Raw genomic sequence first — 18,521 nt, forward strand, 5'->3', positions numbered from 1 at the left:
CTGGGCGAAAAGCAAGCCGCATCCTCACAGGAGTATCAAAGTTAAGGCCAGCGTTGACGCGTGAACTGTTAAGGAAACGCAATACATTCTACCTCACTACTGCACAAAAGTTACTATGATGTCTCACTCGTTTCATCATATATCTCCCACTCAAATTTTATAGTGATAGGAGATTAAGTTTTCGGAAACGCTGAGATCGGTTAGCTATACAATGGAGGCTCTAACAAGCGTCCCCTACCCCTCGCTAAGCCTTTTTGGACGAGCTTTTACTGACGCCCAAGATCTGTGTTTGAACGGTGTGTCTGAAATTATATCGGCATACTCAGTCAGGAAGAAAGCAAACACATGAGCTTTGAATAATTTCGTTCGTTTGGCGCACCGCATAGGGGTTCACGCTCGTCCGACGCACTTCCGACGAACGGTACGACATTTTTCACGGAAGTGCTCGACTTTTGCTTTCTTAAAATGGTTTGTATGCGCGAATATGCCTTTATGATTGCAGGATAACTTTATGCGCATACGCGATGTTGAATATTAGTGGAATGCAAGCGGGTGGGGACTTCGCTTCGTGCAGTGCTGCGGATCAGTATACAGATAAGAGATAAGAAGTGTGTTCCAATTAAGCTTTTCAATGGCGCTTCCTAGTTTTACCTCGCGTACTCAGGCGTATTAAGAAAAACAGTAATTGCAAAAATTTATATATCGTCCATGGACGCACAAAACAAACTTCCTGACCAGCAACAGTAATGTGAAGGTGCGAGCTCGATGTATGCATACTTATTGGCTGTAACAGCTTGTTGACTCGTACACAAGCAAGATCCCCGAGCGAATTCGCAGATTCGAGATTCCCAGCACTGGCTCGTTCACATACCTCGAAACGCTAACAGAAAGGCTCGAGTACAAAAATACAACAAGCATGTGTTAAGACAAGCTATACGTCTCGGGCTTGTGCTATAACTTCAAGGTCTGGCCATTTAGGTTAGTTTAAAAACCAAAAATGACGCCCTCGGGACCAGAAAACATGCCAGGCTCTGTGTATAATCTCTTGTCGACGTATTGATCAAAACCGAAACCATGCCGCTCTCCTCCCTGGCCAACTAGTTCCGAAAGTGCAACGCGCGCCCTGTTGCATGCAGGGGTTTATGGAAGTAGTCTATTGCTTCCGTTCTTTTACATTCCCATAGTTCAGCACGTACGCCAAGGTCCTATTTTGTGCAAATAGAGATTATGATCAACCTCAGATAGCACGAATGCCCAGTTTTTCTCGCTGTTAAAGGGATACTTCGACGAAATTTGAAATATACCCGTCGTGTTCAGAAGTAGGCTGAATGTGATCCACAATATCAGTAAATAACAATCGCACGTTTGTGTTTTGAGCCTGATGGCCGTATTTTTCGTTATAAACGGCCCACTCTGGCAAGCGCTCGGAGAGCAGCCAGCGAAGAGCACGTCACATCCGGCGCAATCGTGACGTAGTCTATCTCAGGATGAGCAAAGCTGCGGCGAGGCTGACGTCGCCAGGATGCCCTAGCCGTTCTAGCCATCGAAGCGGTCGAAGCACGCCAACGATCGGGTCACCGCAGCCAACCGCAAAGCTGCTTTTGTGCGAATTTGCAGTGACGGGTTAATCTTGTATAATCTTGTAGAGTGAGAATAGCCACTTCTGGGGCACACACAAGAGAGTCCCGTTGAGTGGGGAGTTCCTCCCTTCCCTCTTTTCTTGAGCTGGCCGAAGAGCTGTCGAGATCACGTCAAGTTCAAAGCATGTACAAGAGGCGAGACAAGCGCACATGAAGGCTCCCTAGGCGAGACACTTATCGTCACTACCTGTCAAGGTTCCTAGACGGGCATTACAAACGAGGCTTTAGTGACATCCATCAGGTCCTCTTTTCTAATCATGTCGTATTACACCTGAGACTGCGGTGGAAGAAATCGGAAGAACTTTCAGTAGAAGGAACAGACACAGAGAACGTCTCTGTGTCTGTTCCTTCTGTCCCATTGTTAAGTCCTCGTCTCATGTGTGGGTTGTTTTGTATCTTTTGCACTTGTTCCATCCGGTTCGAGATGTCTGCAACAAAGGAGTTTATCTGTAGAGTGTGGTTGGGAAAAAGTTCCGTGGGTACTTAAAGGCTGATTGAGAAATAAACCAGTTAGCTGTGTTTGAGACGTTCTCTGTGTCTGTTCCTTCTACTGAAAGTTCTTCCGATTTCTTCCACCGCAGTCTCAGGTGTAATACGACATGATTAGCTACCACCAGCTCGCCTGCACACTCACCGTCTTTTCGCTCTTTTCTAATCGTCTAATTTGTTTCAAAATTCCTTTTCGTGTCTTTTTTAACAAGATATTGGTGTTTCCGATGTGATACTGCTCCTTTGAACACGTATAGACCAAACAATTAATGCCGAAATTTCGTTGTAGTATCATTTTAAGGCCGAACCACATAGGGGCGTATTTTCGACGTATTTACGGGCGTCTTGGCGGACGTAATCCGGACGTAGCGGGCGTTCTGGACAAGCCCTTCCTCGATGACGCGCGTATTCGGCGACCCGACCGAGACAGATCTCGGCGCTGTGGCTTATTTCGGCGTGGCGTATCCGAAAGTGTACAACGCGGTGCCGGCCAGTCAGCTCGCGAGTAGCGAGAAGTTGTTCGAGGATTGGCTTGACCAGCTTTGCGGCCGGCTGGATGGCTTGACTCCGCCGCCGAAATGGGCACTCGCTTGTCGCGGTCGCCGGTTTATCGGCGAAGTGTACGAGATCACCATGGCCGTGTTCCAAAATTTACTCGACGTTACTCTGAGGTAAGCGTTTTGTACCTTGGCGTGCCAAAACCTACCCGCGTCTAGCGCTTTTCAATCTGTGTTGTCACGTGACATGACCCGCCGGAGTAACTCGGATCCATTTGGGTAAACTTTGGAACACAGCCTGTATCTCTTTCGAACGAGCGATGAACGTCTGGAAGAGGAGAAAAGGTATGAAAAAAAAATTATAAAAAGAACGGCTTTGAGCAAAGATCGCTGTGTCCTTCTGCCGGGACTTGTTATACTCTATTTCACGATAACTTGGCGAACTGTGCAGGCTGCGGAACCCCCCGACCAAACAAGAATGTCGGAGCAAGGCACGTGACAACACCCCATGGTTGAGGACACAGAGATATCTCGCTACTTCCACAGCAAAAGCGCCGTCCGCGACAAAAAAGTAGTTCTAGGCTTCTTTTCTTTCAGTAGTGTTACGGTCAGGCTCTCCTGACCGCAACACAGTACTGAAGAAAGACAAGGCCATGTTACTTTTCGACGATACTTAATACGAAGCAACACTTTTTCGAGAACAGCGTGGCTTTTGATTGATGATTGAACGGTCGCAACCGTGTAATCGACCGCTTCCGCTGAATATATCGCCCTGGCATTAGAACTCGCCACAGATTCAAGGGTAGATTGAGCGCATTTTCGTCTCATGAACTGTTCCCGAAGAGCTCGCAGTGTCGAGGCGGTGAACGTCACAATCCGAAGTGCGTTGGTTTCGCAGCAGACGACTCTTGGCCAGCAGACGACAGCCGGTTACTCAGAGTCTCGCACTTGGCGTATAGTGACACGAACGCTCCCGTGATGTAGTGTCACGCGCCTCGCTTCGACGTCCTTATTGGGACGTGGGGGCCGTAGCCTCCACTATTCGACAAGTTAACGTAAAACGGAGTTTAGCAACTTGGCGATTGCACGATACAAACGGAAAATAGCAAATTAGGCTTTCGTTGCTGATTAACATTTAGTTATTTCTGTCCCCCTGCGGAAGGCGATAATATAGCTGCCGATTTACATTTTGCCTTGTTTCATGAAAAGCGCGAGTCTGGCCACACTGCACCAGACGCCGAGCAGACGCCGACAAAAACCGTCGTGTGTGGTTTGACGACCTTCCACTCTTCCCTTCGGGGAAAAAAAAAAAGGAAACGCCCTCCAAATGCCGTGATTACGCCCCCTGAAACGCGCGTAAATTTGTCGAGAATAGGCCCTGCTTTTTGGGTCGGTCTTTAGACGCGAGAAAGTCGGGCGCGAGCGTACCCGGTTGCCGGCCGTGCGCCTCGCTGCCTGCCGGTGACGTCACATCTGGGTGGCAGGGAAAACTGGGGAAACTCTAGGGAGAACAATGTTTCCATTTCGGCAGCGAAAACATATCACTTTTTTTTATTTAACTAGGGTAAATCTGGGGGAACGAGATAGCATTTCGGACTCAGGAAGTCATTCGCATTCAGATGATGGCTTTCGAGTTGGTTGCTCAGAAAATCAGCGGGGTTCCCGTTCAAGGCTAAGTAACTTTCTACCAGCGGAACGCTCAGCCAACACTGCCTTCGTTAGCATTTAAAGGGGCGGTGCAACGATATTCAACTGGAATGTTTTTCACTTTACACGAGCTTACTGGCACTAGTGGGACTCAAGGATACTCGTGCGCAACGCCACTGGCCAAGAAACTCCTTTGTTGCACTGTAATTTCGAGGACAAAACCAAGCGTTTTCATTCAATCTCTCCTTCGCAAAACCTGATGACGTAGCTGGGCGGTAGCAGTACCGCCCAGTGACGATATTTGAATGCGGCTCATAGATTGTACCCGAGCATTGCGTCGGCACTCGATTTGGGCTCGTGATAATCTATAGCTCGAGAAGCATTCGGGTAGTGTCTTGTGTCCAATCGCTGCAATGACGACAACAGCCGAACCATAACAATATCTGGAACGCAGCGCGTGTCCTGTGCCTTGCCAACCCTGCAGCGCATGGCTATGATCAACATTGGCGGCATATAATCGGCTCCAGATCACGTGGCCGCTTGTTCTGGCTGCGAGTTGAGGGGGTGAACGCAGCTCGTTTTTCTTTATTTTTTTCTGCGACTTGCGATTGCGTCTGGTGAAAAACGAATGGGTATTTCACAGGTCATGAAAGTCAGGGACCCGCTCTAAGCGGTATTTCCGCAAAATACAAAACTCGTTGCATTGCCCCTTTAAGTGTCTCTTACTGGCGACAGAGGGATATGTTTGTGGCCAGGCGTATACGACTGAATATTGTTGGGGTTTCCCAAAGACCTATTATCTTTATTTCGACAAGCAGGGTTGTTTGTCCGTTCGTCTCGTAGGGCTGAACAGAACACGAAGATAGATTAAAGTAGATAACTCGAATAGAAACCTCCAGAAGCAGAGCAGCCGATGTGGTAATAAGAGACTTAGAATTCTTCAAGGCTTGGTCGTATAATGTCACGCTCGGGGACGGACTTACCAATAGGCAGAGTAGGCAGTTGTCCAGGGCGGCAAAAATTTGAGGGTGGCCAGTTTGTGGCGGCATTCTTAAAAGCACTGCACTGTTAAAAGCTGCTGCAGGGCGGCAAAATGCTAAGTTCGCCTCTGGTACTCATGGTTACGTACCTTCCTTTCCCCCGACCGTCTCCAGGGCTGTACCCGATGGAGTCGATGAGTCTGCCGCCAGATCACGACCGGCCTACCGGACTTCCGGATATAGCCTGGAATCCTTGGACGGACCTTAGGAAACGCCACGATGTGGCGTTGCTCAACGTCAGCTTTCCATACGGACCGATGCCCTTCGAGTTCCAGGTGACTAGCCCCGTTGATAAGCGTTTAAACGCCGACGTACAAGGAGCGGCAGTAAGGACCAGCACATTCGGCACGTCATGCAAAATTCGAATTCTAAGTGTATGTGCTTGACATTGGATACGCAAATATAGTTTCGAAAAACGTTTTATGACTATTTTTTAGACCAAAGCTCAGATGTGTTGAACTATTAAAAATAAAGCAAAAATGGTGGCCGTGCATTTCCTATGTCCTATACCGAATGTTCGTCGTCTGCCCCTGGTTTGCGAGCTTGCTCTCAGGTGGTCATTCCGTTCAGATATTTCGTTAAAAGTATCTCTTATCACGATTATCCTGCTCGTAGCCAGCCTCTACTCCAGCTTTCTCAACGTTTTGGCGGTCAGCAATCCACCTGGGAGCGAGCTCGCAAACCAGTGTGCAGACGACAAACACTAGTGTAAACCAAACTTGGTGCGCACCTTTTCCACGAGGGTGCCGCCATCTTCAATGTCGTCACTTCCAGTATGGGCGAAAACATTAGGTTCGTTCGATTTACCTACACCTCCTGCACCGGTGCAGAAAAGTGTAGGGCGGTGTACTTCCGGTCATATATCAATATACATACCGGAAGTACACTGTCCTACACTTTTCTCCACCGGTGAAAGAGGTGCAGGTAAATTGAAAGTGCTTACTGTTTTGCCGTCGCCAAGCCAATAGGAGACATAATCGTAACCGTCACGCATTCTCGTTTTGTCTTACCTGTATTATTTTACTATTTGCAGGCTGAAGGGTTTTGTTATTTTGTCGTCGCCCAAATCGGATACGTCTACCAGGTGGCTGGGGACGAGAGTAAACGAAAAAGGTCTATATACCGTTTTATGCAAAAATACTCCAAAAGCTGGGAGACGTCATAATTAAAACAAGAACACCGACTTGACATAACAGAAAAAACAACTTCATTAGACGTTTCGCCTCCCATGCGGGAGGCATCATCAGTAGTTACACAGCAAATGCAGGGTTCAACCTAGTGCCACTAAATAAGCTACGCTTCAGAGTAACGACACTTGGCCATATTGTGTCTTAAAATCATGGTTGTCAGTTATCTGAAGCTTTATCTGAAATCACAGGAAACGTTTTTCCGCCCTCCACAAATGTTTAAACAGTTCGCGACAGAGCAAACCAATATTACAAGAGCTTCCTAACGCCGAATTTAATGCTAAGGAAGTCGCACTTTTGAATCGTGACGATCAGCCGTTGCGTCTGCTCTGCATACGAGCCAAAATGGCGGCGCCCACAACAATGTCGGGGAACGGAGTGCCGATACTCTAAGCGGAGCTTATTTAGTCAACCTAAACTCAACGCTATTTATCACGAATGTCCGTGTAAGCTTCGTGGAGAGGGCCGCGGTTTTTGTTGCACACGGATGTGTCCCTGCGAAGAAACCACGATTCTAGAAGCTTTCGGGGCCCCCATCTGTCCTCTCTCGCCAAGGTCGTCGCGGCCGGAAAGTCGAAAGAATGCCCCATTGTCTATAATGCAATTAAATGCAAAGGTGCAAGCGAGCTGGACAAGAATGACGAAAATAATCCCTGGAGAAGGGGAATAAGAGGGACAATGGACAAACAGAAATCTCCAAACACAGCTAGGTGACCGGTGCGCGACCGATGTTTGTCCATTGTCCCTCTTATTCCCCTTCTCCAGGGATTATTTTCGTCATTCTTGTCCAGCTCGCTTGCACCTTTGCATTTAATTGCATTATAATCAATACCTTAAATTGCAAGCTTCACCCCTGTTGGTGTTAGACTGGTGGCGGCTGATAAAACCCGTTTGCTCTGCTGATGTCTAACCCCTGGTTAGCTCAATTGGTAGAGCGCTCCACCTGTAATGGAGAGGTCCCGGGTTCGATACCCGGACCAGGCGGATTTTTTCGGTCGCGCACCGGTCACCTAGCTGTGTTTGGAGATTTCTGTTTGTCCATTGTCCCTCTTATTCCCCTTCTCCAGGGATTATTTTCGCCCCATTGTCCACGCATGGTCCACCAGTTCAGTCTTCAGTCGCGTCGCGTGGGATGCGTACGTGACGTCACGCTTGTGTTCTTTGAGTCTGGTATCTCTCCTCCGTCCGGTTTCACCAATGTAGGACGCTTGGCAGTCACTGCAGGGGATCTTGTAGATAACGCCTCTTTGGACGTTCGCCGGGGTTGGATCCTTTGGTTTGGAAACGGAATTTCCAATAGTTCTGTGTGGCTTGAAAACAGTTCGGATGCCAAGGGGCCTCAAAGCGCGACTAAGAGGTTCGGAGACTCCTTTGACATAGGGGATGCACACTACATTCTTATCTCTTTCCCTTTCGCACGGTTCCACATTTTGTTTCATTTTGTTTTTGACCTCGTCAACAAAACGCCTCGGGTAGTGACGTTTCACCAAAGCTCTCTGTAAATGAGTCATCTCATTTGCGCCATGGAGCTCATTAGATGACACGGTATTTGATCTCTGTACAAACGATCGCACTACTGATTTCTTGTGTTGCACTGGGTGATGGGACAAAAAATCCAAAAAATTATCTGTTTCACATGGTTTGCGGTACACCCCCGTTTCAATCCTGTGGTTCGGCTCGCCTGTCCTTATTACAGATACATCTAGGAAGGGCAATTTGCCCTGCTGTTCTGCCTCGCAAGAAAACTGTATCGCGGGGTGAACAGTGTTCACCCTTCGTCCCTGTCGTGAAGCGCTATTATGTTCTCCAAGTTTCAGTACCAACTCGCCCAAGAATCCGCATTACTCAAAGGACCCAACCCCGGCGAACGTCCAAAGAGGCGTTATCTACAAGATCCCCTGCAGTGACTGCCCAGCGTCCTACACTGGTGAAACCGGAAGGAGGAGAGATACCAGACTCAAAGAACACAAGCGTGACGTCACGTACGCATCCCACGCGACGCGACTGAAGACTGAACTGGTGGACCATGCGTGGACAATGGGGCATTCTTTCGACTTTCCGGCCGCGACGACCTTGGCGAGAGAGGACAGATGGGGGCCCCCAAATCTCCTAGAATCGTGGTTTCTTCGCAGGGACACATCGTGTGCAACAAAAACCGCGGCCCTCTCCACGAAGCTTACACGGACATTCGTGATAAATAGCGTTGAGTTTAGGTTGAACCCTGCATTTGCTGTGTAACTACTGATGATGCCTCCCGCATGGGAGGCGAAACGTCTAATGAAGTTGTTTTTTTTGTTATGTCAAGTCGGTGTTCTTGTTTTAATTATACCGTTTTATCATGGGTAGCGCCATTTTGAGTACTGTAGCGCCATCTAGCGAGCGTCAGGTTATGCGGCCAAGCTGAATGGTTAGAAACGTTGGCGAAAGTGTTCTTCGGGACGCCGCTCCCGCGTTGGGTATGCTGGTTGGGTGCTCCAAAGTGCTGGGTATCCGACTCTTCTCTTCTTGTATGCCGCGGATGTCGGTTTTTTTTTTATCTTATTGGGAACGTTTCTTTTCGCGCATTATGTTATTCGCCAATGTGGCGATGCCCAGAAGAGGGGAACTGAATGCGCCACCGATAGAAATCGGTGGTGACTACTCAGAATATTGCATCAGTTGACAGCGATTGATTTTTTGTCCTTTTAGATGCAGTACACCGATCCTATGTTTGGCGTTTTGTATCGTCCACAACAGTGAAATTTCATGTTAATAAGGATGCCCAAAGTAAGAGCATTGCAGGCAACGATCGAAGGCTCCGGCTTGCAGATGTTTATAAACGTTTAAATTGAAGATCTCGTGTCGACGAGTGTGTCCTTTGTCTAGAACTGAAAGCTGCGAAGTCGAGATATGTATATTGCCGGAGCGAGTCGATCAATGGCTTTACGATTCGAAATCGATGCATGAGCGTATTTCAGCAATGAATATTGAAGTTTTCTTTCCACCGACGTTATGTACTAATTTGCAAGATAAAAACATCGCAGTCGCGTTGTGATGGTCAACATGAGTTCACGGCTTTCTGCTGTTGCACAGGAGATCACGATTAAGAAAAACCGATAGAACTAACTTTTCGATGATTTCCAGCTACAGCCACGCCCGGCGGCGAAAAATCTTCAACTGAGCGTTGTAGATAATAAAACTCGCATCAATGTCACCACTGCAAGATATCAGTATACTAAGATAAATTGAGTTTCGAAAGGTTATAAGCTAAAACAGCGATTTTCACCGGAAAACTTGCACCTACCTCGCGAATGCATACTCATGTTCATTGGCGGTACAGTGGTAAGTTCGGTACGCGTTCTATTCAAGAAACGTTCCGAGCACATTCGAGAGGATAGCGTCAATAAAAAAGTATTTTCTTTTTCCCGACGCTGGAAAAAGTAGGTATTTACCAACGCAACCCACTGCCGCCGAAGGTTTTGGTCATTAGGAAAGCGATGGTATTCAAAGACATTGCAGCCGCAGTTGCTTTGTTGGATCCCGTGCGCGATACAGATATCCTCTGATAACATTCTGCGCTTTCGATTGTTTTTTGCGCAGCCTGTTACCGAAAAATGGTGTCGCGATGACCAGGGGATTGCCGTCATTAAATGCGCTAGCGCTAATTAAATCTGGAAGTTAAAAATCGATAAAAGAGCGAAGAAAACAAGCGAACTTGGAGCAACACACGCGTTCAAGGCGTCCATCGGTGACTTCCGCTCGTTCCTAACTAACCAGCAAGGAGGAAAGCGCCGGTAGCCCTTTCCTTTTTCTCTCTTGCCCTCTTTCAGTAGAACGTCTACATGGGAAACGCACAGTCGCCGTGTTTGCTTTATTTTAAATATTTCAACACCTTCGAGTGAAACTGTAAAACAAAACAAAAAAATAAAGCTTTTTGGCAAACGAAGTTTGCGTGCCCTATTTCAGGTATGTCTTTAGAATGAAAATTATGCAAGGCGTGACCAATGTGTTAGTCTTTACGGCCGCACATTTTATACACGTTTGTAAGTACGGCCTCTGGGAGCCGGCCATCTGGTTTCCGGTGTGTGCAGATCGTCTGATAGTCGAACCTTGCCAATCTTCCTTGGTGCCCCAACAAAGCGCTTCCACCCACGTTGGCCAGACTAGATTGTGCGTTTCTTTCTGGTTTTTCCCTCCCTCAAATCATTTGCATACTGGGGCCCATTTCCCTCAATAATTCAATGCATCCCCTTCGAATTCGGAGAGCGCGCATGTATGTCATGGACGAACATGTCCTTCAGAGCGATTGGGCATTCTTGTTTGCAGAAGGATATCCGCAGGCACTACTACGCCGCCGTTTCGTACCTGGACTCCCAGGTGAGTAGCCTCCTCGACGTCCTCAATGAGACTGGGCTGCGGAGGAACACATGGGTCGTCTTCATCGGAGACCACGGTAATCGTCGACATGTTTTGACCTTTATCGTTTCCTCTCAAAATAAAAAAAAAGAACTAAACAACATAAGGCACGCAACAAGTACTTTTTTTTCTCCATATACTTGTAAACTAAGGCATAAAAGTCACAGTCCACTGCTTTGGGATTAAAAAAACAAGCTCTATCTTGCAAGTATAGCACTATCAAAATCAAGGGCGGGAAAACGTGGCTTATAAAAATGTATGTATGCACATGTGGTCGCGAAAAATAACCACTCGAAAACTACACTCGCTGGATTCCAACTTCACACGGCGCTCCAAAAACACACCAGGAAACACTTTTTATTCCTATATTGGTGTACATGACCTCCCTACTGAAAAAAACCATTTGAAATTCAAACGGGTGGCAAACTGGTAAATCAAATGGTTGCAAACTTGTCGACCCGTTTGGATCAAACGGGATTATGGGATACGGGTAGCCGTTTGAAACGGTACCCGCTCGAAACGGTACCCGTTTGATACAGGTGCCCGTTTGATATGGGTGCCCCTTTGATACAGGTGCCCGTTCGACCTTGCACGTGACCACAAGTTTGAACGTGCCATTCGAATCGGGAAATTATGCGCTAGCCTTAAACGGGGGTCGTCTGGTAGGTTGGTTATCTTAAACTTATTTAAGACGTTCCGAAACTCATAAAACTATTTATAACATGGAGGAAACACGTAGAACAAATGTACTCACGTAGGTGCTTGCAAATGGACAGGAAAACAGACACAAAAGATTGTTTTCAATTCTCCTCAAAGTTTATTACGTCTTCTGTAGACAAGTACAAACGTGCAAGCGATCTGTGAAATGTGAGAGGCACTCTAAGCTTTTATACAACTGAGAAGATAGCAAACCAAACAAGAACCGAGGTAATTCTAGACTATGAAGGTAGACATTCGGGAAATTATTCGCTCGGCTGCCGCGAGAATAGTGGCTGCATAATTATATAGATAATCTGGAAGAGTACGAATAGAAGAACGGTCAATCGTTGCCATGAAGTAGGTTGCAGTGCACTTACCATAAAAGTAGCGGACTTGAAAGATGTAATCCGTGTTATTTGTCGACACGGTCAAAGCAGGACAACCACACAAACACAAATGAGAGGGAACGGCTTCTTGGAAGTTTCAACACGATGTGGCGCACAAGCTGTCAGTTGCCGAACCCAACCAAACCGCAAGAATTCCTGACTTCTTTGAAGAATTGCTTGTTGCCGATATAGACGTAGGACTTTTCGAACACTCCCAGGTGAAAATTTCTAACTGGGATCCAACTGGTCCCAGTTCAACTGGTTAAAGGGACAATTTCCAGTTGCAACTGGTCCCAGTTACAACTGAGACCAGTTGCAACTGGGACCAGTTGGGTCCCAGTTGCAACTGGTCCCAGTTAGACTGGGACCAGTTGGATCCCAGTTGCAGCTGGTCGCACTAGGCGCTAGCTCATGCTTCTGGGTCTAGGACTCAAGTAATGAAACGCTCTATACGCAATCTTTTTTTGTTTATTCAAATGGCCTCAACCAAAGGCTGTGGTGTCTATTCTTGCGAAGCCTGTAGTCGCCTCTCCGCTTTGATAGAATCTTGAATTTTTTCAGTTAAAATGTTGGTCAGGTTTGCCACTGCCGGAGATGCATCCACATCCTTCTTTATGGCCCAGTGGGATAAGGTAGCTGCAAATGAAATCATAAAATGTTATAGACTTCATAACATTTTGTTCATTTAGTAAACTCACCTATGACAACACCAATCTTTTCTGGAGTTAGAGCAGGCTTCGGCTCTTCACCAGAGTTCTTCTTCTTTGGTGCGAGCACCCCGGACACACTGCGTGCCGCCAGCCCGGCTTGTGTCCAGATGCACTGGGCTGTTTCCTTCACCACCAGTGTCGGTTTTTTTAATTTCATCACTCGCGCCGCCTGGACTGCTGTCAGCGTGATGCCTTTTTGGAGGTGAAGCTGCAAACAGATTGCACAACAGCATGATCTATGTCACAGGTATCTCGTTATTTGCATATCTGAGCAACACAAAATGGAAAAGTAGTAATTTTACAGCAAAAGCTACGCCTCTCGACCACTTGCAAAATTCCCAATAACCAAGGAGCATGCTGAAAGTGCAGTGACATATGCTCTCCTTGTCTGCGGAAAAGATTCAAAGTAACCAACTGCAATAAGGCAACAGCAAAAGATCATGCAAATTGTTATTTGCTGTAAAAGTTACTGCTGCATACAGCAACACATACGGCCTAAGCTTATTATAACAGAGCTTGATAGTGACAAAGACTTCAGTCGTGTAAAAGGGGCTTGCAGTATGCGGATACGAAGTTTAGTCAATATAGTGCAGATGGGAAAACAAAGGAAACTTTATCAATTGGTATGCTACATCCAAACAGGGGCGTAGCCAGAAGGGGGGGGGGGGGCTTATGGGCCTTCAACCCCCCCCCCCCCCCCCCTCCCCCGCATTGGTGTATTCTGTGGCGGCCCACTAAAAGGAAGGTAAGAAGACTGACTCAAGAATTAGGGAAGACTCTGACTCGAACTTCTACGAGGAAGAAGTGCACTTCACCGGCCGCTCTGCTCGGCCGTGGGGGCTTCTTCGTGCGGCTTGCGTTGCGCGGCGGCGCGATTTTGCGGCGCGACACTGGGGCAACCACCCTTCTCCTATCTTTACCTTTCACTCCCCCTCCCCTACCCCAAAACAAAGGTGACATATTGAGCTTCCGGCTCAGCAACACTTCCTTTGATTTCCTTCTCCCAAGACTCTGACTGACTGACCCTCCCCCCCCTCCCCGCCCCCAACCGACCCTATACTATACACATGCATTTTTACCCCCCCCCCCTCTTCCCAATGCATGGACATCCCAGCCACCTCAGCCCCCGCCACTGCATCCAAAGATATGTTGTCACCAGGACTACTGCAGACAGCAACATATGCAGCACATTCATGAAACTACAAACCCAGCATGCTCCCTCTGCTCGGGAATTTAGCAAATCCCAAGCATGAAGATTTTACGAGCCCACAAAAAAGAGAGTCGTGGGCTCGCAAGATATTAAGCTCAAAACTCTATTTTCGTGAGCTCGATATTTTATGAGGTACAAGCCTCGCGAATATTTTGCAGGCACAAAATTTCACAATCGATCAAGACTTATCTGCATAACCAATCTTTACAAAATTGCAAACATTAAGTCCTTGTGACAATTAAATTGATTGTATGCCCTTTCTGAGTAGCCTAGTGCCCTTTCTCATGTTTTTTTGATGGAAGGACTGTAATAAGCTTTACCCACACTATTTTTTGTACACTGAGTTTCAGTTGTGGTATAACTTGCAGAAAAAAATAGGTATGATCCTAGACCCACTCCTTATGGCTAATGAAAAAACAAAAAGACTCACATATTAACACAGGAAATTGATTGCATTATAAAGAACATGAAATATTCACTGACCAAAGAAATAAGTAATCTATAACCAATCACGTTTTGCTACCTGAACAAAATGTGAGACTAGGTTATCTTTCAACTTTACATCTAATAACTGACGGATATGCAAGATATTTTTCCTGTTTCCTTCTCTGTCGCAAACCTTTCTAGATGCACCTTACAAAACTAGAAAGGTACTTACTGAACCATCAGGCATATAAGAAAATTCCTCCAGGCATCCACCAGGTGATGCTGAAATTAGAGCTCAGTCAAACATTTGGGTTGTTCAGCTAACATGATTAGCAGCTGTTCCTGAAGCCATGCATATGCAAGCAGGAACACATGAGCTCATGCCAGGTTATTAAAATTTCATAGCAAGGCAATGTTCCTAAAGTATCAAGAAGTAACTCACCTGCCGCAGGAACCCTGACGTGAGGCACCTGTGCAGCCAGCCCTGAGAGCGATGCAGAGAGTAAATGCAGGATAGGGTTCCATATAGAAAAGCTAGATATGCACACAGCCAACTCACCTGCCATAGCATTGCTTGACCGGGGAATGTGCGGAACGACTCCTTGGTTGGCTGTAAATATACGCAGTGCATTTAGGTTAGTTTGTTTCAGATGTAAAAGGCTGCATGATTGTCAACTCACATTTCATTTCCTGGGGATGAGGTCCAAGCAGCCCTGGGCGTGCTATAAATACAAAAAATAACAAATTTGACTTCCACAAAGACCCATACATTCAACTAACTTACGTCCTGCTGTGGGTGCTGCCCTGGATGTAGAAGCTTGGCACTGTTTCACGGCTTGACAGGGTTCAGCGAGCCCCTCAGTCTCTGGTGCTGTATTAAACGAAACAGCATCAACAATGTGAGCCAGTTGAAGTGATTGTTTCCCAACCCTGGAATCCCCATCACATAGTAGATCAGCATTAAATTTCTTGGAAACCTTACGAACGACCTCCATCGAAGTACAAGATTAGTTAATTTAAACACAATGTAGGTGGGCATGACTTTGAATGAGGCGGCAGACTCTTTAGCAAGAGCCCGAGTGCTTTGCAAGCTTGATCACTGCGCATTACAGCAGCGCTTCACCGCTTTGCACCAGTGTAGTAGAAGCAGCAGCTGATACGTGAAAGCAGATAGGTTAGCTTACAGGCTCGGAACATTTTGAGACTGAGATAGGTCAGGTAGCTCTCTAAAGCCATCAAAGCCAGTGTCACATCTCTAGAACATCAAGCAGTGTTATCGGTCGTTAGGTTTTCCAGGATGATAGGTTTTCTCTCCCCCGGTCTTGTAAGCATTTGTAAACAATGCAACTAATCTGACTAATCAAATACCCCTAAACTATAAACAAAATATCTGTACATACCCAGACTACCATGGTCCCCGGCTGGATCTTGGCTTCTACTCTGGAGCTCGTCCACTGTTTAAATAAGTGTCATTCATTTAATGATCATCATAAGAATTGATCATGTTTCTATTGCATAGAATAGGTGCAGAGCAACCACGTTACCCGGGAGTGTCCCCCAAAACAAAATCCTGGCTATATGCCTGGTGCAGACACTACAGATTGTAAATAGAAACTTTCCCAGTAATACACCAACTTCCAAAACAAAATAGTCATTAAAAAAAAAGAATTTGTAAAGGTTTACCACTCACACCTAAAGATCTTGGATTCCAGGGGTACCTGCTGTGAACGGACTTGCTCTTGTAGGAACTTGTTATCCTCCTGCAGTTCCTTGCTTCGGGACTTCCAAAACTTTGCCTTCTTGCGTGCTTCCTGAAGCTCATTGCTGGAAACCAGCGAGTCATCCGAACTTGACGTGCTGGTGGAAGCAGGCTGCCTTTTGCGCTAAACATTATTTTGGAGCATAAAAGTGTATGCTAATGCCAGACCTCTAGGATTGGAGAGGATAACAAGAATTTCAGTCATCCCAAATGTTTTGCTCTTTGGTGAAAAGTCGAGACTGACGTAAATGACAAACGACGACAAGGAAAGAGAAGGAGAACGTCTCAAAACGAGACATTCTCCAGTCGTCATCTGTTGTTTACCTCAGTCTTGGGTTTTCACCAAAATATTTAATATACACCAGTTCACATCCTATCCCAAATACACAATTGCAGCATACTCACGGTAACTCGAACGGTGTTCGCATTTTTTTCGTGGGCCAGGCTCAGCTGGTTTTGTAGGATTGCCTCGTAGCTGTCTCTCTTGACAGCCGCCTGATTTTTCTTTACCTTTTTTCCTACCTATGAGTGAAATTGAAGCAAATAAGTATTCACTTAGTGTTGGTCACAGTGACATCAATTATAGCACATATACTACAAACTGTGGAGGCTAATAATGCTTGAAGTTGGGCTAGTTGGTTTGACATTGATGGAATGCTGCGCTGCGTAGTTCCATCAATGTAAAGGCTACGGCTCCCGCGACCCAATAAGAGCGTCGGAGCAAGGCACGTGACACCAAGTCACAGGAGCGTGTGTGTCACTGAGCCAAATGCGAGGCCCAGAGGAACCAGCTGTCGTCTGCTGGCCAAGAGTCATCCGCTCCAAAACCAACCAACTTTGGATGAACATCCACCGCTGCAAAATTGCTGTCCGCTAGATTAGCGAGCGCTTCGGGAACAGTTCATGATACAACCATACGCTCAATTTACTAGCGAATCTGTGGCGCGCGTTAATTTTGAGTGGAAGTGGTCAATTACAGGGCTGCAATTATTCAAACATTGTTCAAAAACCCCACTGTTCTTGGAAAAGGGTAGATCCGAATTAAGTATCAATAAAAAGTAAAACGTCTTCGTCTTTCTTTCCTGTCGTGTCAATAGAGATGCAATCGCAAGAGTTCAACTGGCATTAAAAGAAAAAGTCTAGAACTACTTTCTTGTCACGGACTGAGCTGTTGCTGTGGCGGTAACGAGGCCTCCTTCTCAGTCGCCCTCAGTGGGTCGCAGGCGCCGCAGCCTCCACAGTTCGCCAAGTTATGTGAAACATGTATAGTATAAATGTTTCCCAGAAATCACAAGCTTGAGAGTTTTGCATAGTGAAAAGAAAACTCGTGAACTGGTCACTTCTGAAAAACGTAAATTGGAACTATCAGTTAGCTGCTTTGGCTTACGCCAGTCTCAAACATGGGCCAGTGACATTTGTTTGGGAAAGGGGGTAGAGGCAGAAACATCAGGTGGTGCTCATGCTGCATTTTGCCTGAATGTCTCTCACTAAATGGAGTAACAAATAAATGTGGCTAGCATTTATTTGTCAGATATAACTAGCGGCGAAATGTTTAGGCACTAAAAAGTTCCATTTTAGGTTCAAAAAAGCGTTAATAACCCTGTAATAGATAAGGGCAAAATCAGTCAGTGAAACAGTAATATAGCACAAATGTATGCAAAGCAGATGCATACATAGATTTCGCTCAGAAATGCTCACGCATTTAGAAAGATGCGTAGAGCCGGGCATGGAGCCGACTCGCCGAAAGACCCTCCCGACACGGACCACACACTCCACCCTATATTTTACTGCCAACCCCCTGGAAGCTTGAGCGCAAGGAAATGTTCCCCACTGCATAAATCGGAAGAGTACAGCTATATGCACAAGATCGTGCACCTTGACCAGAAATGGCTGTACGCACGACGCAGAGAGGTCATGGCATTTGGGTCACTCTCTTCGGATGGCGCGTGTATCACTGGAGAGCGTGTTAACCCAACCCCCGCCTGCGTACACGCCGCTTTACGGCGACAGTGTGCGGCTGCAAATTACAAAACTATTAACCCGCTTGCCCCCCCCCCCCCCCCCCCCCCCCCCCCCCCCCCACACTCTGTACTCCAAGCCCCGCAACCCCCATTGCACCTCCGGAAAGGGAGTTCCAACCATTTAGTTCAACAAATTTTTGCCGACAACATTCATTTTTTTTTTGTCTTTTTCCAGTGTTAATTGTAAAAAGAAATGTCGTAAATATCGGCACATGCTTGACAAAACAATGCTATGTTCGGGAAAACAAAAAAAGAAAAAAGCCCACACTGTGGATCGAACCGGGGTCCGCTGCATACAAAGCAGACACCTTACCATAGAGCTACGCTACCACTTCGGAAACTCGTTCTAACCATTCCAGGCACGTAGCCAGGATTTTGGTTGGGTAAGGCATGACAAAATGCTGTAAGAGGGGTA

The 18,521-nt window shown here is 46.6% G+C and overlaps 1 protein-coding gene across 4 annotated transcripts in view; it reads left to right on the top strand.

Moving 5' to 3' along the window:
- Positions 1–18,521, top strand: part of LOC8027744 (iduronate 2-sulfatase) — an 83,254-nt gene that overhangs the window by 44,308 nt on the left and 20,425 nt on the right. For all 4 annotated transcript variants that reach the window (XM_040219923.3, XM_040219926.3, XM_040219924.3 and 1 more), the window contains exons 7-8: positions 5,428–5,588; positions 10,806–10,932. In XM_040219923.3, coding sequence (XP_040075857.2) covers positions 5,428–5,588; positions 10,806–10,932 — 288 coding nt within the window. The remainder of the gene's footprint in view (positions 1–5,427; positions 5,589–10,805; positions 10,933–18,521) is intronic.

This window comes from Ixodes scapularis, unplaced genomic scaffold, assembly GCF_016920785.2.
Source record: "Ixodes scapularis isolate PalLabHiFi unplaced genomic scaffold, ASM1692078v2 ptg001080l_1__unscaffolded, whole genome shotgun sequence".
Lineage (NCBI taxonomy): Eukaryota > Metazoa > Arthropoda > Arachnida > Ixodida > Ixodidae > Ixodes > Ixodes scapularis.